Here is a 21,581-nt window from a genome sequence, read left to right as displayed (position 1 = left end):
TGGGACAGCCCTAAGCCCTAAGATCCTCGACCATACAGACGAATCTCCACACGCATCTGCAGATCTGAGACGGCAGAAGAGTAGCAAGAATCACGTGCAAAAAGACAGCCGCCTGAGTTGTAACCACTGATCCGATCACTCGACGCTGCAGCTCCTTGTATTTTAAGCCTAAAATAATCTTCAGTCAATCAATAAATAAATAAATACGTCAAGCCCTAGGTAAACTTGACTTAGCCCCTTATTTTTCAATAACTAGAAACGCTCCTGGTTGTAACTGATGACTTGCCTGTACTTACAGCTCTTGGAGCAAAATACTTGGACTTTTTAGCCTTTAATACCTAAGTACGCATTTACAGATTTGTCTACACACGTACAAATCTCAGTATACATGCAAATCTCTTTACACATTTAGAGATTCTTTTTCAGGTTTACGAATCTGATTAAGCACACGGATTCTGAATACACATTTTCAGATTCCTGTGCACATTTGCAAATCTCATTAGGCATTTACAAATAATTTTTACACATTTCCAAATCTGGTTACGCAGACGCGGACTGACATACAGTCACACAGCTCTCCATACACAAATCCATTCTGTAAGCCCCCAGAGCAACCTGAACGCCGTGAGGTGTCAGCATTTTACGCGCGCTTTTTAAGTAGTTCTACTGCCTTGTGAACACCGCTCGAAAAAAAGTGCTTTTCCTCCTCAATTTAATCTCCCTACGTAACAAAATACTTATAATATCACTGAAATAAATGAAAAACATTTGAAGGCTGCTTATATTAACCTAGTTTTTTACCTTTATTACCCCCAGTCGCACAATGTTCTTAAACTGCAAGGTGTGAATTTGGCATCATCGAGTGGTAGTTTTTGCAATATTCGCCCAATTTAGCTTGTTTTGTGGGTAAAGAACGAACATGGATTTTGATCACTGGACCCTTACGGAGGTACAAACACCAATGTCAGCATATTTGGAGAGGTGGGTACTTTCCTATACTTGAAAAAAAAAGCATATTTCGTAATTTGTTATTTCGTTCAGAAAATAATTTAAAAATCGAGATAACCTTTTATATTTTTATAATGTTAATATTTTGAATATTTATGATGTTAATAATTAAAGTTGTAGCACGCTTAACGTGAAAACACAACTTCCGTACTTGAGAAGGAAATTATTTGGAAATGATGTAAAAAGGTTTATTTTTGTTTAGAAACTGTTGTTAGTCTTCACACACACACACACACACACACAGACACACACATATAAAGGTTAATATAATGTATCGCATAGCCTATGCACTATTTGATGTTCTGCTTTTATAGGCTTTTACAATAAGATCCTACAGTTGATTGTTCTCAGAACTCGGTTAGTGATGGTACTTGGTAATTCTGTAAGCCACACAGCATTGAGAAAGCTTGGGGTCCATACAGCTAATTTAATGTATAAGCTTTGATACAGCATACATTGCCTCTCAGAATTTGAGGTAGTAGACCTGTATTGTTTCAGATTTTAGTCATTAATTCTAAAGATAAAACTTTACCTTACTCTGGTTGACTCTGAAACCTTGAAGTTGATATTCATAGCACTTAGTATTTCATATACTCCAAAATATTTTGTGTAGGTAGGGTCCCCCACCCTGCTTAATCCAGCCCTGGATATATTTATGCATATGCTTCATCTGAGCTGTAGCAATGCTAATTTATTTGAATATAATTCTAAGTGTAATCTATGCAGTGCAGTAAATCAGGTGGGTGGGTTTGTTGTTGTACCATGTACACGAAACAGAGGCTGACTGCCAGCTTCAGTTCCGGAACCTTATGTCACAGACTTGTTTCTCCACAGTAATCCCAGTCACAAGTTGTAATTTCAAATAAACCACATTTTATGAACTCATAATAGTTCATAAATTAAGGCCTGCGATGGGCTGGCCCCCCATCCTGGGTTGTTCCCTACCTCGTGCCCATTGCTTCTGGGATAGGCTCCGGACCCCGTAGGATAAGCGGTTTGGAAAATGGATGGATGGATGTCTACTATGAAGTAGTAGTACTATGACTTTTAAAAACAATTTCAAGGCTGAAATTCTTAAGCGATTATTAGATAAACGTGCATTTTGTTCCTATTTTGTATAATAAAAGCACAGTTTTATAAGAATAAGTGTTTAACTGCTTGACAGTAAAGCAGCCTAAACACAGAGATCGTGGGATAAAGCTGGGGTGTGGAGCCAGTCTGGTAAAAGACAGTTATCTCCATTTTATTATATTATATTGTATTGTATTGATTTATTACCATTAAACTATCCAAATGTTTCCATTGGGTCTGGACTGCAGGCAGGCAGTCATGCTGTTGTAATACATGCAGAATCCTGTTTGGCATTGTCTTGCTGAAATATACAAGGCCTTCTCTGGATGGCAGCATGTGTTGCTCTAAAACCTGTATATATCATACTGTAGGTATGGGCACTAATGCACCCCCATACCATCACAGATGCTGGCTTTTGAACTGTCCACTGATAACAAGCTGGATGGTCCCTCTCCTCTTTAGCCTGGAGGATGCTGCGTCCATGATTTCCGAAAATAATTTGAAATTTTGATCCGTCAGACCGCAGGACAGTTTTCCATTTTGTCCATCGTAAGTCTATCGTAAATGAGCTCGGGACCCAGAGAAGTTGGCGGCGTTTCCAGATCATGGTTTCTTCTTTACATGGTAGAGTTTCTTCTGGCATTTGTGGATGCAGCGACAAACTGTGCTGACAGACAGTAGTTTTCAGAACTGTGAGCCCATGCAGTGATTTCCACTATAGAATCGTATCTGTTTTTACAGTTTTTCCCAATTGTTTACACACATTTTCTGAAAGCATGCCCCATATTGGCATAACTCTACTCACAAATCAAAAAACACACACACAATGGGCAAAACCCTTCAATTCTCTTGCAAAATTGAAACTTTACGTTCAAAACAATGTAATTTCTTCTCAAAATGGTATTTTGTTTTCAAATGACACAAACAAACCATCATATGAATAGACATTTATAAGAACCAGTTGATCACTGATGTGCTCAATGTAAAACACTATGACTACTTCTTCTCCATTCATTATAATGACTTACTATACGCCTTTTTCTGTTTTTATATTTATATTCTACTGTATTTTTCCCACAAAAACAATGTACACAGTGTTCATCCCAACACACAGTTGCACATACCGTGGTCTACATATACAAACAACAGAAGAATTTACTGAATACAGTTACAGTAAAAAAAAACAACTCTGCTGCATCCTCTCTTCTGTTTCGGTCTGGCCACTGCACCTCATCCACATCACAAGCAATGTTTGCCCTGGCCAAGCAGCGGGAGAAATATCACCTAGCATGACGAATCCAGCCATGAAAAGCATCAACTGCCATATCTTCACATGCATCTTCCATAGCTTGGAGAAGGGGTATTCGTATGTGTGGATTTCGGTCATACACTTTCCATCTCCAGGCAGAAAAAAATTCCTCAATAGGATTGAGGAAGGAAGAATATGGAGGGAGATAAACAACTAAAAAACGTGGATGGGCAGTGAAACAGTTACGAACCAGAGCAGCCTGGTGGAAACTTACGTTGTTCCAAATGACAACATACCTGAGCTGCTCTGGGCCATCTATCTGATCTGGTGAAATGAGTGTGTTGTATAGGATTTCCAGGAATGTGATCAGATGGGCAGTGTTGTAGGGGCCAAGGGTAGCATGGTGGTGGATGACACCATGGTTGGTAATTACTGCACACATTGCGATGTTCCCACCACGCTGGCCAGGGACTCTTCAACTGTCTTTTCCCAGCCTCCCTCATTGTTAGACCATGGTTGATCACATGGTCAACCAAAGTGGCTTTGATCTCATCAGAGATTACGTTCCTTGGCCTTCCTCGTCCTCCCTGTCCTCCTCCTCTTACTCTCACTCCTCTGGCTCTGCCTCTGTTTCCAACGTTGGCATCCATTGCTCCAAAACAGAAGAGCTCACCTGTTGGCCTTTTATAAAGCTCTGATTTCTAAATTGCAATTATGTGTGACAGGTGTTTACCCATGTGATGAGGTAGTATGCAAAGTAGGGCAACTGACTTTACAATTTTGAATGACAGTGTGTTCCTTGTGAAAACAAGAGATTTTATTCATGAAAATTGTGCCAAATGCAGAGAATTGTGTGTAGTGTTTTGAAAAAAAGTGTGTTTTAAAACTGCAGTTTGAGTGTAAAGCAGGAATTGTGCTTGTAGTTTACCAGAATTGGTTCAGGGGGTTGGTGCATCAGTTACATGTTGTAGTCATTGTGTCTCAAGCACAAGTAATTGTGCATAAACAACTAAGAAAAACTGTAATGCAGTGCCGCCCTCCGACCCGAAGATCAAGGCTGTCCAGTATTGATTTTCAGCCTTGTCCCTTGCATACAGAGATTTCTCCAGATTCTTCAGATCATTTAATGATATTATGTACCATCGATGCTGAAATCCCCAAATTCTTTGCAATATTATGTAGAACATTATTCTTAAATTGTTGCACTATTTGCCCACACAAATTGAATCTCTCCCCATGTTAACATAGACTCTGCCTCTCTGGGAAGCTCTTTTTTATCATCTTACTGACCTGTTGAAAATTAACCTTATTCGTTGTAAGATATTCAACCACCTGTTTTGTTTTACCATTACGCAGCTTTTCCAGTCTTTTACAGCATGTCCCAATTTTGAACCATATTGATGGCATCAAATTAAAATTCAGCATATTTTTACATTTGATATGTTGTCTTTGTTCTATTTTCAAATAAATATGGGTTTATATGATTTACATCATTGCATTCTGTTACTGTACTGTAGCGTTCCAAATTTTTTTGAAACGGGGTTGTACATGTAACATTTCAAATTTTGCTGATTTTGAAACGTTATCGTTATAATTTTATTTTTCTTGCAGTATAAAGTGCTTGCTTTTTTCTGTTGTGATGTTTAATAACCGCGATCGCGAGCAGGATAAGCGTTTACAAATGCGATGTGTGTATTTAATAATGTCCAGGAGATGGCGGCAGTGGCGCAAAAACATTTTTTACCTGTTGCGCTTCGGACAAATCTGCCCTCTAAGTCCTTACTCTAGTTTTTCATCTGGTGTATTATTCTCTTTTAGCTGCTTTGTTTCAGGGAAAAAAAACACAAGACTTAGTAAGCAGGTTGTATACTTCGAGTGTAATGCTTTTACTTAATGGCAGTGGTGGCCTAATGGTTAGGGAAGCGTGCTTGTAACTGGATGATTACTGGCTTGAATCCTTGACCAGCAAGGTACCCAAGCCTTGGTCCTCAGGTGCTGAGTTAGCTGCTCCCTGCTATGTCATGATGACACATATGGAGTAAAGGCAGAGGATACACTTTATTGTTGTGCTGTGGTACGTCAACATTGGTCACCTAATTGTAAACTAAAAAAAAGCTCTCCCACACAGTTTACGCACACAGTTTTTACAAACTATTCACTTTAACTTTGAGATTCATATAACGTCTCCCTTAAGCCATTCTTATGAAAGAAGTTTTTATTGTGGGCACAGCATCATTGTTATTAACATTTATTCTTGCTGTTCGGTTAAATCTCTTAAATATTCATTAAACGTGCACAAGTGGCTAGTGGCAGGGTAACGTGAATTGTGCATGGAAGAGCTGGGATGGGATGAATGCTGATGCGGACGTGAGCGCGGACGGGTTGCCAAGCGGTGCCTCCCGCCAACTCTCTGTCCTAAGCGGCAGGTGCCCCCGCCACCCACACCCTCTTGCTTGGGACTTTTATATAAGCCATGTTCCCTCCGCATGTCCTCAGACACGTACACACCTGCTGGAATGAGCAGTGGCCTTGTTTGTTGATTTTTGTCCCCTAGTACTTTGGTGGTTTATCTGAGAAGCTCGGAAGAAAGCTCCCCTTCGCCCACCCCGAAGCCCTTGTCCTACACTGCCCCCCCCCCTCACACCGGCAATCAGTTTATCTGCAGTAACCCACCCCACCACTTCACGTCCCAGTCATGGAGATAAGACCGTTTATTAAAGGTCTTTGATAGTGTGCGGGGCGACTAGCCGGCTCAGTCCGTGTGGGCGAGCGAGCATCCTCACCATCAACAACGTCGGGGACGTGACGAGTGGGGCTGATGAGAAAGGGCCCATGCTGGTAGTGTAAGATCGAAGATCCGGTTTTGCTGGGCCAGCCTGCGAGGCCTCGCCTGAGTCGGGGCTCGTCAGAGTACCCTTATCAGCTACAGTGAAATTCGTTAGCTAGTCACGGCATATTGAAGAGCGGACAATGCATTCCTCTTTGGCAGAGTCTGCTACCTACTGTTTCTGAGAAGGAGCCTGGGTGTGGACGGGCACCTAGGACCTGGGGGTGGAGATGGGATGAATTCCTGGCTGGAGGGAGCAGGTCCTGATGAGGGGACAAGGGGCCAACATGAGACCGAAGCAAAGATGAACCTGGTGAAGCTCCAGAAATCCCAAAGTTTTCAGGCTCCCACATTAACCTATGAAAAGTGACATAATCATAATCAAGCGTCATAATCATCCATGACACGGCAGAATGCTGACGCAGTTCCCGTAATATTCGCTTGATTAAATGTAACTCAAGACTTCCCTTTGGATCTCTGTGTTCAGAGTCCACTTTACAATTTATTAATGGATAGTGGAGTAGCGTCCATGGAAGTCAGAAATGACTGTTGCCTTGTGAGTTCCTCTGTCACTGGCAGTGGCCTCTCTTGGCATTCCATTCATAGTTGATTTTCAATATCAAAAATGTTGGTAATGGAGAGGCAGCGGTCTCTGTTACTGGGAGGCAGCAGTGAGAGGCAACGAAGCGAAATCGATTGGCGAAACTCATACTTTCATTTGAAGAACTTAAGGTTTCGGTTAGTGATCCGCTGGCTTTTCCGTAGTTGTGGGTGTTCTTTATGTAATATTCCAACTGAGGCGTTGATCGCTTTCTTATTGGGTTTCGAGTAGAAGTACACTGACCCGATCAATCGCAGCTCAGTTTTTTGCTTCTCAGAAGGGAGTGAGCACAGTCACTTCCGCCTTCTGTGACGTCATGGGCATACCCTTTGCAGTACGAGGAGCGTAAGAACGTCAAAGGATGAGGATCTGCAAGCATTTTACGCTTTTAACAACAACTAGCAACACGGTGATTTACAATCTTTGTAAAAACAAAGTTCTGAGAGTCAGTAGCTTGGGCTGTTTTTCGCGCTCGCTGCAGATTTTGATACACTGATAGGAGAAAAATTGCGGGGTATTTTAAACATTAGCCACTTGCGTATCCTCACTTGTAAAATATTCAAATTGAACTGCAAATGCCTCAAAACACTTAAAACAAGACGGACAAGACGGAGGTGAAACATTACGTTATGTATGCTTGTAGTAGCCTAATTAAAGATTTTTGGCATACATTTTTTCATTTGTATTTGCTAGTTTTAAAATATTACGAATAAATAAGCCATAATACAAATTATACAAATTTGTTAAAAAGTACTCTTGTATCTGAATCTGTATTGGTATCGGCAGTTGTATTGTAATTGGATTGGAACTGAAAAAATGTGGATGTGCCCATCCCTAGTTCTGAGCCTTGAACATTGTGGTCTTCTGCCTGTTTCACACCTTGGAGGGCAGGATGAGCAGTAGACCACACCATCCCCATTCTCCTAGCAGCGTGACATTAGCAGGGACGCTTCTGACATGTCCCCACAGCCAAACCAGGTCACAGAAATCAGTTTCATTTCATTCACGTCCTTGAATTTTATCACCTGTTGCTACAAAGTGGACGAGGCCACTTAACACCCATGGCAAGTTAAGCACGAGACCACACCGCTACACAAGACGCGCTCCACTTGTCGGGGAGTGACACTGAGGATTTTACATAAGCCCCAGGACCTCTGCATGTCCCCGGACACGTACACTACCGCGGGAAGTCCTTGCCCCTTTGTTTGTTGTATTCTCTGCCAAGCTTATTTATTTTTTTGCCTCCGAGGAGCTTTGCTGACCTACCACAGACGACCGTATCTGACAACAGCTCTAATCTAGCTGTATGGACTAGCTTGACTGTTGGCATGCAGCCCATGTTCAAGAGATTAGGCATATTAGGGGTGAATTGGTTTTTTTGTATAGCCAGTATTGTCTTCAGTCCTTACTTTGTTCCATAGCACAGTCTTAAGGGCCCTTCTCCTTTATCTGCTGCTTTATTTGGACTTGAGGACCTTCATGGCCTTCGGAGGCCTCCTGTGGGGTGGCATACCCAGAACACAGGCTCCCGGTGAGTCACAGACGCAGGCACTTAAAAACGCTGCCAGCCCCAGGATGGCTGCTGGAAAGAACCCCGTTGTGTTGAGATGGGACTTCCAGAAGGACTACCCCTACCCCCTACCCCCTACCCCCTACCCCCCTCCACACACACACACACACACACACACACACACACACACACATACACACACCACCACCACCTCTTTGTGGCTTGTTGGAAAAGCCAGTTTGTCCAGGTGGTACAGAAAACAAAACTGCTTCTTCTGTCAGAGTTCGGAAGGAGGTGGAGGAAAATGAAGAAGAAAGCAGTCGGGGGGGGGGGCGGGGAGGAAGACAGACAAGAAGGAGGGTTGTTTTAAAACCCTTTTGTGTTTGATTGTCAATGTACCGTGTCCCACTCCGACGCTTGAAGTGGAGGCGTCACAATGGCAGGAGTAATATTGGTGCTGAGCGCTGAGACGCGCCCATCGGCAAGGCTCCTATCTGATGGCCGTGTTCTTTCTGCTCCGTCTTCGGGGCCACGTGGTGCGATACTGTCAGATTCCTAATCCCGTCAAAACAGATGCTATCCTGCCTCTTTACATTTAATTACCTGTGTGCTGCTCAGAGGTGGCCGCACTGGCCTGGTGAGATATGGCAAGCAGACAAAGCTGGCCGACAGAGGCATGGAACCCCTCAGCCCTACAGCGGTTCCAAAATGACATTCCGGAAAACTCGGGAATGACATGGTATGTCCCTGCATTCACTGACTCATGGCTTACTGGGTCACTCTCAAATCACATTGTTTACAACTTAGTCACCTTCCGTGTAGTTTCTTGTAGAATTGTTATTGCTATGTTTGACGTGAATTCCATTTATCTACCTTAAAAGGTGTGATATCCTTTTGCATCACGACTCTGGCAATACCTAAGGAGAAAAAGCAGTCTTCCCGCTTGCTACGTTTGAAATATTTCTCATGCCCCCATTTTTGGTAACACCGGAAGGCCCTAAGATATCAGAGACCCCCCCCACCCGACCCGAAGTCAGAAGTCACAGCCTAGTCATCGCTTGTTGCACAGCTGGCTGTCCCGCGAGGTCGGTGGGCCCTGACAGGTCATTTACGGGGGAGGGAGATGCCCCCCCAGATGTGGCCGAGGTGATATCAGATCCACATCACACTCCCATTCACGCTGCGGCCGCCTTACTGTAAACACAAGCAGTTTGGGCCAGCCATAGCTATCTGCTAGCATTGCCTGAAGAACAGCATGCCCTTTGCTCAGCCTGCCTACGTCTTTCTGCTGGTCTCCTCTGCACCACCTAAGCTGTACTGTTTCTGAGCTGTTATGTTTCACGACTATGATCTAATGTATTCCCTCTCTTTTTTTGCTCATTTATTTTCAGCTTGTAGCTTAAGCTGTTATCTCCATCTACTGTAATTTCCATTTCCTCATCGCTGGCTTAGAAGCTCAGTTGATTGAAGCCATGATTTTATTCTCAGAAGTAAATGCCTTAAGGAGAATTATACTTGGAATGTGAAACCATATACTCCCCTACATACAGGGTTTTTAATAAACATAATAATAATAAAATAATATTAATAAAAAATACCATCTATTCAAAATTAGATTTGCAGATAGGTAAGAGATAGGTAAGAATCACTCAGTATGATATGCAGTGTATCTGTGGTGACAATGGTCTGGTCTGTGGTTAAGGAAAACACCCAAAAGTGCTCTTACCAGCTCTCAGTGATGAACGCCTTTCCCAATTGTGGACACTTTCGCTAAAATGAGCAGGCAGTGGGATCTTACTCCCAAGATCTCATAAGCATTTCTCTATGCGACCTCAGAGCGATTTACAGAGGGACTGGGCAGGGAACACAACTGTTACTTATACTTTCAGTCTGTATGGGGGGGGTCACTTTTGAAGTGGGAACTTAGCTCAATTAATTAGCTAATTATTTAAACTCTAAGCTCCTTTGTGTGTGTGTGTGTGTGTGTGTGTGTGTGTGTGTGTGTGTGTGTGTGTGTGAGTGTTTGTGTGTGTGTGTGTGTGTGTGTGTGTGTGTGTGTGTGTGTGTGTGTGTGTGTGTGTGTGTGTCTGACCCTGGCCAGTCCTTGAGCAAGGCCCTTAACCCCCGGTCCCCTGGGTGCTGCTATATGTGGCTGCCCTGCACAGCCAGCTTGCTGTCACCTACAGAGGACAAGCTGGGGCAGCATAAAGAGAATTTCCCCACAGGGATCAATAAAATATTATTAGTGGCCAAGCACATCTCTAATCTCCCTGTAGTTTCCTTTGTTGTTTTCACTAGCTGCAATCAACAACTGTTTTTATAAATTTAAATTTCTTTTACTCTTGCCTCTTGAACAAGTGACTTTAACTTGACTGAACTAATGTTATTATATCATCCATATAACAAAGTAATTGCCCCTTTAATCACTCAATCAACCAATGAACCAAATCTAAATGACAGTGAGTTCAATCACACTACAGACGCCTAAGCTTGATTGCTGCCAGCCCTGTTGAATCTGTTGAATCTATATCGCACTTAAATTGACCCATTCCAGCAATGTAGAGTTACATAAGGGTTCTCTGGAAGCAGTACACCATGACACAATCAAAATAACCTTTCCTTGAAAATCTGAAAAAGGACATTACTGAAATATATCATTCAGGAAAGAGGTACAATGTGCTCTCCAAATCCCTTGGACTCCAGTGAATGACTGTTAGAGCCGTCATCTCCAAATGGGAAAAAAAAAAACTTGGAACAGTAGCTTATCTGCCCAGGAGTGACCGGCCTAGCAGAATTACTCCAAGAGCACATAGAAAACTCACCAGGGAATTCAAAGCAGACTCCATACAAACATCTAAGGATCTGCAGGTCTCTCTTAGGTCAGTCTGCATTCATGATTATGTGAGTAGAAAGACACTGGGCAAAAAGGGCGTCCACAGGAGAGCTGAAACTATTTGGAGGTAGGGCGGACTCTCGCGAGTCTTGATCCATGCTGAAAATTCAAGCAGAAATATTGCCCCAAAAGTATCGCAGGGTTCGTGAGCCTAATGCAGTGTTCATTTATTTAGAATTATAATTTGCCTACTTATTATTCTGGATTTTCACAAGACATTTTATTTTTAAACATCGTCTGTGTTCTTATCCCAAATATGTAACGTATGAAACCGTATGAAAACTCATGGATGATATGGGTAATGGTAAATTATTTTCCTTCAATCAGTCAAATGATCGTTTAAAAGCCGTTTTGTGTTTACTCGGGTTCTGTTTGTGCTGTACTGAATTTGTTTTTGAGATCAGACACAATTGAGTGTTATGGACAGATAGAGGGAATTAGGGTGAATACATACTGTAGTCATGGCATTGTTAACATTACTCTTTGTTTTCTCTTTTTGGTGAAGCTCTGCTTCCTCTTTTCTTAAAGAAACCACCACTAGTGTTTGTGCATAAGTGTGCGTATATATCTCTGTGTCTCTGTTCCTCTCTGTATATCTGTGTCTTTGTCCTCCTGTGCCTGCATGTGTCTGTGTTTGTATGTCCTCCTGTATGTATTTCTGTGTCTCTATCCTGTATGTATCTCTGAGTGTCTGCCAGGTACGTTGTAAAATCATGGATTTGGATTCCAGACCCCCACCAAGATTTATTTCTGGCTGTGGACCTGGTATCTGTCCCCTGTTGTGTCCTGCACATGTGCCCCTGTGCCCGGCCAGCCTGCCTTTTGCTCCACTCTGCTGCTCTGAGATCAGTGCTCAGACGTGGGAGTGCATTGGCAGATGTGAAAGGCAATCCTGTTAATCCAAGAAAATCATTTTGTCTTGCTTGAACCCAGGAGTACTTTACACAGGTCTAATCCAGTTAATTCTACAATTGAAAGGCAGTTTCGTTTTCTTATTCTAAAGATGCTCCTTATGGAAAAGGTATTGATTTTGTATTTACATAGTATTGATCTCCCAATCGCGCTTCATTTTTCTAGGTCTGGTAAAGATGGGTGAGATTCCCTTAATCCCTGCTTGTTGTGGATTGAACTGAAAGCTGACAGCTGGGATAAGTAGGGATTTATGACTGTCGCAGTGGCTGATCTCTCTGCTTCTCAGCAAGCTGGCATGACAGGCAGGTTCCCCCCAGGGCTAAATCTCTCAGCTCTGCCCAGCCTCACTAGTGGGAATTGATTGGTGACTGTCATCTTAGCAGTAATGTAGTGATAAACTACTACATGTCAGAAGAAGTTTTTATTGGTATAAATCTAAACTGGACGATATTGAATTTTTATCTTATATTTCATCCATTTTTACATATGGACAGACGCCACCACAAAGCCCTGCCAGCCCACGCCTTGTCAAAAAGAGTCCAGATAGTGAAACGCAGAGAAAAATACAGTACTAAGGATGCCAAGTCAGCTGACTGGCGGGAGATTTTCAATGCAAGACAAGCCTTTACATTTACACGTATGCAACAGTTCTGTTACCTTGCAAATAGTCTTTAGGGTTTGCAAACTTTTGATGTAGCTAATTTTAGGTTTATAATGGAATAATATAGATTTGCCGCAGGATTTCTTGCGTGAGCGTCTGAAAGCGTGAGTGTCACGCCAGATGCGTGGCCGCAACTTCACTCCATACATTTAGTTTTTGAACAACCTATTTTTTTTTTTTGCATCTTATGTGATATTGTTATGTTCAGCAGAGTTGCACTTTAAATGTTTTCCCGTTGGGAGACATTGTTGTGAATAACTAAAACCAGAATTAATCTTGACTTACTGTCTTGATTATAATTTTTTTTTTTATGTAATAATATCGATATATATTGAATATCAATACATCCATCCATCCATTTTCCAAACCGCTTATCCTACTGGGTCGCGGGGGGTCCGGAGCCTATCCCGGAAGCAATGGGCACGAGGAAGGGAACTACCCAGGATGGAGGGCCAACCCATCGCAGGGCGCACTCACACACCATTCACGCACACATGCACTCCTATGGGCAATTTAGCAAGTCCAATTAGACTCAGGATGTTTTTGGACTGTGGGGGGAAACAAGAGTACCCGGAGGAAACCCCACGACGACATGGGGAGAACATGCAAACTCCACACACATGTAGCCCAGGCGGAGACTCGAACCTGGGACCCAGAGGTGTGAGGCAACAGTGCTAACCATTGCACCATCATGCCGATAGCATTACATTGACCTAATATATAGAGATACTGTTGTGTGGCAGTATCGCCCAGCCCTAGCATAAATGTTTGTGATTATTATGATTCAGTTCACGGATTCAAGGGTTCAGAAGTTTATTGTCACATGTATCAAGTACAGTAAAGTACAGTACTTCTGATTTAGCCAACAGACAAATAGCAGATGTGCAGAAACAACGGATAATAAATACCAGCAACACAGCAGGCAGTATTTATTAAGCTTACCGGGTCCCATTTAACCATAGCAGAGTGTTGCTGTGTAGCTTCAATCAGTTCCAACTTCTAGATCCACTTCTGATACATTTCCACGCCTGTCCTCAGCCCCGCCCACACACACAACAGAACACACATACACCCTCCCCAGCTGGTAGCTTGAGGCCAGCAGAATGAATTTCTGGCTGATAAGCGCTTACTACTGGAAGGCCTGCACAGTAGGGGGTGGGGGCAGGCTAGGAGGGTGGTGAGCGCAATTGACGCCATTTCTGTGTACGATCCAGGGGCACTCCAAGCGCAGGCCGCGGATCACCGCTCATATGTTTCCAGCAGCAAGCTACCGGATGGGCGGCATTCCAGGGCTGCCGCGCGGGTCAGAAGGCGTGGCCATGCTTTGCTGGGCCATTCACAGCGGATCGCGCGTTTCACGGAAAGGACAAATAAGTCAGAACTCCCATTAACTACTCTTACAGTGAGTGTGAGCGGGGGGGGCTGTTCGAGCCAGTCTTACTCAATGGATTGTAACATCAGGCCCAACTTGAGTAGTGACTTAGTAACGCCTCTGTTTCCTGGAAGAAACAAAAAAAACTTGTTTTACTTTACATTGATAATTATAGAACGACAGTTTGCATTAGCTATAGGTCATGCCAATAGCTTTAGTATTAGCTTTTCTGCCATCAACGAGGGGACCCGAGAGCCTCCTGTGATCTGATTGGAGGAGCTCGGAAGGTGTGGAGATGTTGTTTTAATGACTAAAGTGCCGGTGACATTGCGAGTGTGGTGAAGAATGTACAGAGAGCCCCTCAGCCTGTCCGGGACATCGAGACCTGCCAGCATCATCGCTGCGCCCCAAAGACAGGACCCCTGAAAATTCAGCTAATCGCTCTGTCCAATCTTGCACGCTCTAAGAGACCACTGAAGATCCGTGTCTTTTTGATTAATGGCCGTGACAGTGCCTGTCCTGAGGTGTGTCAGAGCCTCTGCCGGCAGTATCCCCTCCCTTCCCGGTCCAGTTAACGCATTGTTCGGCTGAGCAGAAACCAAAAGACTGACTCGTTTAGGCCTGGAGGCTTGGAACTGCCACTGGCTCTCAGATAAACCCACGCGAGTCCCCGATGTGCTCAGCCAATCGGAGAGCGAATCAGCGGGACACGTCCTCATCTGTACCTCATTGCAGTGCCTCTTGGCCAGAGCACGTTTCCTTTGGTGTGGAGATGCAATGAGCAGCTGCAGAGAGGTCGTTATCGTCAGACTCTCAGGTTTATCTCAGTCTCTGTGGGACGGCAGGGATCTTGTGTCGCCGTACGCTGCCCTACACGCTGATAATAGATACCGCCGTGCAACCAGCTGCTTTCTGCTCTCGACCCGGTACCCAGGCATGCTCCACACCCCAGTGAACAGCTGGCAAGGACAAGTTACTCCCAGCCAATGGGAAGTAAGCCTTAAGCTATAAACAGAGGATGTGGGGACTCGGAGGGGGGGGGGGGGGGGAGAGAGAGAGAGAGAGAGATGTTGATAGCGACGTCAAGCTATCTTGGTCTCTCTGCTTCCTGGGACAGGAGCCGCGACCCCAGCTAGGAGCGTTTACTGATGGATGGCATGATTGATGAGGTCAAGCGTTCCAGCCATGAGTAGAATTTGAGGAGCCTGTCTTCAACACCAGCCCATCTTACTGTACAGCCATGCCCCCCCAGCGGCCCCTGGGGCAGTCTTCTGCAGAGCTGGAGTCGTCTGCGGGACGCTGTCTGTCTGGCTGATCTGAGGCGGGTCATGGGGTGGGGGGGGGGAGCTTCCCTGACTCTCTGGTTACGCCGCTGTACTTGTGAGTCGTCATTCAGGCTGTCTATTTATCCAGAATACCCCCCTACCCCCACCCTACAACAATTAAAACTGTCTTGTGCCAAATCAAACTGCAAGATTAAGTTGCCTCTGGTAGGGGAACTTTGATTAACATCTTTAAGCAACTGGGAGCTGAATATTTTGAAAGCCCACATGTTATGGGATAGATCCTCTCTTTATTGTCTTGCACAATTTCCACGCTCTATCTGGGCTTAAGTACAAAAAATCTGTGTTTATGCTTAGGGAAATGATTTATCCTAGTGAGAAATTTACCCTTTAAAAGCAGGCGAAATCATTTTAATAGACAGTCATCTGTGAATGAACATTCTGTTTCAGTGTTTTCTTAAGATGCAGTAGACCATTTGCAAACTGGGTGCTCACAGTCACATTAACCTCACGGAAGGATAATACCAGTCTGTCATTAAGGATTTAACTGAATCACAGCCATGCTTTCATGCACCATTGTGTGTGTGGAACACATATATAGAGAATGACTATGAACATGGGAGAGAAGGTGCCACCATCATGCTAGCAAGTCCGATCACCCTTCTGCCCTCCGTTCTGCTCATCCCATGCAGGCTCCCTGTGAGCCTGTAACCCCTCCCGAGAGGAAGAGGATGGATGGCAGGCTGGGAATCTCCACAGACAGGATGCTGGCTCATCACAACGCACATTCACACACACAGACTCTGGCCGATTTAAAGTCGCTAAATCACCGAGTTCCATGTTACAGCTTTGAGGAATTTCACTCAGCACGCTTGTCACTGTTTTTTTTTTAAAATTTCATTCATGTAAAGGGCTGCAAGAGTATGCACGTGTGAAATGCGCCTGACAGCAGCAGTAATGCATGCACTTCAGTGTAGGACTTGCAGCAATACACGTCTGGCAGTACTTTGCATACCATACTCACCTCTGCGGGCAATGTAATTGTGAGGTCTATGAGACGTATACAGATTGATATGTAAAAGGTGCGACGACAGACTTGGAACGCTTTATTGTGTTCATGTACTTGTGTGTAATTTACCTATGAAGGTTGAAGTAACTATTTGAAATGTAAATTTACAGGCTGGCATGGGGACTCAAGATTTACAGGGCTGGCTTTAAATCCCAACTGCACTCTGTACATGTGGAGTCTGCATGGCCTTTCTGTATTGTGTTGGATTTTTCCTGTAGCCCAGTGACCTGAAGTTTGGCTAACTTAAGGCTAACTTAAGTTTCTGTATAGCCTGTGGTTTGTGAGTGTCTGTGGGTAATTTGCCCACTGATGGATGGGCACCCCACCCAGGGAGCAGCCCTGCTTTGTGCCGTGTCCATCCCAGCAGAGGCTCCCCCCCCTGACACACACACACACACACACACACTTAAATTCACTGCAGGTTGTTAGTGCTTTTATGCAGAGCGTCCATCAGGGTTTGTGAGCAGAGGGGGGTGTCAACCAATCAGTCCATATTGGCTTTAGGATTACAGTGGGCAAACGGTGGTACTTAATACTGTTAACACATCAGCTTTCTGCAACTGATCAAAAATGACTGTATCAATGAACAGCAGGGTGCAACAAAAGAGAGATTAGTTCAGGGTCCCATCTGAGCAACATAATTACATCGCCGTCATCAATGATATCCCCCTCGTGACCCTACACAGGATAAGTGAGAAGATATATGGATCATTGACATCCCAAGCATTTGAAAGAGAGCAAGAAGTAACAATCATGAGTATGAACAGATAAACACACTTTCATAATTATCATAAACAACCCTCACCTCTATATTCTGGTACCAAGCTAATAAATGTTGTTTTTCTTGGAACAGAGTACAGGATGCATCTGTGTGAATTTCACATTGCATATGTTTTCATTTGTATCGTCTCAGTGACTCAGGTACACATATGTCATGAGCTTCCGTCACGAATCCCGTTTTGTCCGTTTACGCTGATGCGCTTCTGAAATGTAACGACCTGAGGCTTTAAGTAAAACTGGAATGTTTAAAACTACAGAACGCAATCACCCACACACACTTTCAAAACTTCATAATATAAAATACTTTATTGTAAAGCAGGGCCGGCTCGCACTACAGACGTCGTAGGCGATCGAGTGAAAAAAAAACCAAAATACTCCTGGCTTGCATTCGGTGACATTACAGTTCACTAGTTTCGATATTTAAGTACTTTTCTTGTGGAACTGACATGTGCTACTAAAATGATTTAAATATAAATGAATTGACAACATGTAATTTCTGCTGCTTTGGTGGGTGGGCATCTCACTTAGGGTGCCAGAGAACCCAGGCCACCCCTGTTGTAAAGTTAACAGTTTGTTATATATGTTTTTCCCATGTACACACTTATATGCTCCTTTTGAATGTCCAAACATACGTATTTATTTGGTCTGCTGTTTTAACTTTTCACCACAATGCCGATTTCCATGCGCCGAGTCCGTTAAAGTCGTACAGATATGGTCGGTACTGATATGTCTTGCACATCATGGCGAGGAAAGATGCCCTGACCAGGTCCTCCTCAGTGCCACAGAAATGCAGTCCCTCTGATTTCTTCAGGAAGTCCTTGGCATACTCTGTGGCCAACTGTTTCCTTTTGGTTTTATACCTCCTGTTCTGAAACCAGATTTTAACTTGTGTTTCGGTCAGGCGCAGGCTGCTGGCCAGGTGAGCCCTCTCCGGGCCGGACAGGTACTTCTGGTGGCTGAACTTCTTCTCTAGTTCCAGCACCTGCAGGTGGGTGAAGGCGGCGCGGCTGCGCTTCTGTTTGCTCGCCGCGTCACTGCTCTCAGCCGCTAAGCTTCGCTTGAGATCCGAGAAAGTCGTGCATGATCTGTGAGATGAATCTGTGGATCAGATGCAGGGTTAACGATTTCAAAGGCATTTCAGTTACATACTAGCAGCGTCCCCTTAATTAATTACGTAACAATTATTATATTCAATACTAGCAAGTACCCATCGTGCACCACCAAAATATGTGGATTTAATTTTAACATCGGGCGTGCGCAACTTCCTTGGTTTGCAATCACAGTACAGTTTACAATAAATCTTGTAAGGTCAAAATCTGTCTTCTCATCTTACCCTTTCCCGGAGCATCGAAGTGTGCGATGTTCTTGGTTCCCGACTCTTCCTCCAGTGAATCATGAGGCATCTTTGCTCTGACCCACCGATCCCAATTATCCGTAGGCTGCTGGATGCCTCTACCCGTGGGGCTTCCACCTGGCTGCTTTGTTTCAATGAGAGGGGTATGTCCAAAGGAGTCAAGTCGATTATTGTTTTTAATAGATAATATGTCTTGAATAAGAAATGACGTTAACGGTCTAGCCGTGGTAGACATCTCTGCTGCAAATCCGCACACCTTAAATTATACTTATTTCGGGTTTTCAAAAGACGCAAATTCGCTAGGATGTCGATCGGATAATTCCAGTTAAAGTTTACTCTGAAAGTTTGAACACTTACACCTCGCGTCACTTCAATTTATACATTAGCGCTGCGGGCGGGTGTCGCCCGCTCTCATTGGCTGAAGCGAACTAGGGTGCATGACGTAATGCGTGCAGTCTGCGGACCCTAATCCAGATACATCGCGCTGTGATTTAAGTCGATTTATTGTTGTCGAAGTTTTACGTGCTTTTGATCGAAAGCTGTTTTCTGTGGCTTCTTTGTCTTTGATGCGGTTCTGTTTTTATTATATTTGAACTTTGATAATACATGAACTTTAGATGAAACCATTACATATTTGTCAACCCTAAAATACTAGTTAAATGAGTTTCATTTTCAAAGTTGATTTTAACTGCTGATGTGTAACGATTTTAAGAATTTTCTAATAATATGTTTTTGGTATCTTCAATAATGCGTTAAATAGCTTTGATTTAAAGTTTTCACTTGAAAATCAAAGATTAGATTTGTGTAATGAGCATTTAGCTGTATCCGTATGATAGTTTTTAGTATTATTCTGTTATCCGCAATTTTCATCTAGTTCTATCGGTTGACTTTGAAACACATTTACTGACACTTCAAGTTGTCGTTCTTAATAGCCATTGTTGTATTGTTATTACAATGCCTTGTCGTTGTTCTGTTTTGCTTATTTAGGCCTACCTCCATATAAGGTAATTTACAGATTTTGCATACTTCCATCCAGTCTTGCATGTGAAGCGATACCGAGATTTCCAGAGTAGAATCTCCTAAAGACTCAGTTCTGTAACCATGCAAATCAGTCAAAGTGGTAATTATTAATTTACTTAAATAGATAACAATCAAGGTAAAAAAAAAAAAAACTTCAAAAACTATATGTTAACTATTTTCATATTGGTAGATGACCAATAAAATGATCAGTACCAGTGTGAATGATAATAATGTTATAGTCATGTTAAAGAGTTGCTAACTAGTTAGCCCCATAGTGCTGCACTATGTTATTGAAGTAAGAGCAGTGATCCCTTATGATCAGTACCTGGTAGAAAAGCTACATGTCAGTTTTCTCTGTTAAAGGCCTGACATAGGAACCAGGATCCAGACGCATGCAGCTTGGAAGCCTCTGCTGTCCCGCTTATCTCTTGCCTGTGTGAGATTTATTGTGCAACTGGATATCTGTATTGCTAGCAGGCAGTGCCCGAGTGTGTGTATGTGCGGAGGGGGGCTCCCTAACTCTAGGTTTGGGGGTGTGAGTGCAGCGGAGCACCAGGTCAGGGTGGGTGGCCCATGGGGCGCTAATGTGTTCAGCACATTGCGCTCGGCTCCTCACCTGACACGCACATTGCAGATTGTTTGTTGTAACCAGCCCACCCCCCATGCCCCCTGAACCTTGTCCCGCTTCTGCATGACCTGACCCCCTTGTTGCTAATGGGGGGGGGGGGGAGGGGGGATAAAAATGGAAAGTTGGGAGTGGGTGAGGTCCTCGGAGGGGTGTCCATTTCCAATAACATGAGTCCAGAGATGACGAACGTGTGTGCTGCCCCAATGCCCCCCTCCCCGACACTGAGCATTTCCTGGTGTTAGTTTGGACGGCTGAATGTCCAGCTCTGGACACAGATATGTGCTTTCCGGGGGGCGCTATCTGTCAAAGATCTTTTTCAAACAGCTGATCAAGAATCCCCTAAAACTGAGTGACATGTAGCTAAGTCACTCTAAACCTCTCTTTCTCTAAATATATTTTCATAACTGTGGCAAGCTTCTGCTGGCCGTGGATGCAGGCATTTTTCAAGGCTTAATTGACAAACACTTGTTGTTTCTTGAGTAAAGTATACCGTCTGTTAGAGATTCTCTTGGAGCGATTGGCGTCCCCTTGAATAGACTGCTTATGTTTTATCCATGTGCTGTGTACCTGCATACTGTATTTTTATCCTTAGGACCTTTGATCAAGCCTTTTTCCTGTTTGGTTTCTGCTGATGCCTATCTGACCTGCAGGCTGCACATATTGGGCTGATCCGGCACTCTATGTCATCCCGTGTCGCGGGTAGAACAAGCGTTGTGATTGCGGGAGCATTACTCACCCCGTGTGTGACTCCGCACCCCCCATGGACCCCTCCTTTTGTTTATGGTGTCCATGCTGGTCACACACTGACCCGGATATGTAGTAACCCCAGTTAATCCAACACCAGATGTTGACTGGTTAGGGCCTGACCTTTCAGTCCAGGAAGGCATATATCTTATGCTGTGTGTGTGTGTGTGTGTGTGTGTGTGTGGGTGTGTGCATGCCCATTGCCATTTAAAGATGGAGAGGGCACCCAGTACGAGTTAAAAACTTTGTTCTCTTAAATATATCACCGCTTAGACTCTCAGAAACGAGTCTATCTGTGATCTGTACTGAGAGGGATGATTGATGATTGCGCTTGATATGTGGATTATCAGCGTCCAGTTGCCATTGAAGCCATCTTCAGTCTTGATGGTGACATGTGAGAGTGTCACAACAGTAGACACATTAATAATAAAAAAAAATCATCCTTTTCAGGTTTAATTGCTCCCTCACAGTTTTAAGGTTTTAACGCTGAGTCGCGGCAGCGTGTGACCATAGAGTAGGGGATGCTGCGTGTTAGTAGTAATGTATAGCATAGCTGCCCTCTAGTGGCGCGAGTCATCCTCAAACGTTACAGACATCTG

General features: G+C 43.8%; 2 protein-coding genes across 2 annotated transcripts in view; both read right to left on the bottom strand.

The window, feature by feature from the left end:
• tcf7l1b (transcription factor 7 like 1b) overlaps nt 1-21,581 on the bottom strand; it is a 611,697-nt gene that overhangs the window by 363,022 nt on the left and 227,094 nt on the right. The gene's annotated exons all lie outside the window — the stretch shown is intronic.
• nkx3-1 (NK3 homeobox 1) lies at nt 17,524-18,935 on the bottom strand. The gene is made up of 2 exons (XM_048980205.1): nt 18,570-18,935; nt 17,524-18,334 (listed from the first exon to the last, which is right to left on the bottom strand). The coding sequence occupies exons 1-2, from the start codon at nt 18,823-18,825 to the stop codon at nt 17,898-17,900; spliced, it is 693 nt and encodes a 230-aa protein (XP_048836162.1). The 5' UTR covers nt 18,826-18,935; the 3' UTR covers nt 17,524-17,897.

Source organism: Brienomyrus brachyistius, chromosome 2, assembly GCF_023856365.1.
Source record: "Brienomyrus brachyistius isolate T26 chromosome 2, BBRACH_0.4, whole genome shotgun sequence".
Taxonomy (NCBI): domain Eukaryota; kingdom Metazoa; phylum Chordata; class Actinopteri; order Osteoglossiformes; family Mormyridae; genus Brienomyrus; species Brienomyrus brachyistius.
The sequence above is the reverse complement of the archived record's forward strand: the minus strand, read 5'-3'. Positions and strand labels throughout refer to the sequence as shown.

Coding starts and splice junctions, on each gene's coding strand:
- nkx3-1 (XM_048980205.1), bottom strand. CDS start 18,825: ATGTCTACCACGGCTAGACCGTTAACGTCATTTCTTATTCAAGACATA. Junction 18,335..18,569: donor CTTCGATGCTCCGGGAAAGG/GTAAGATGAGAA, acceptor TCTGATCCACAG/ATTCATCTCACAGATCATGC.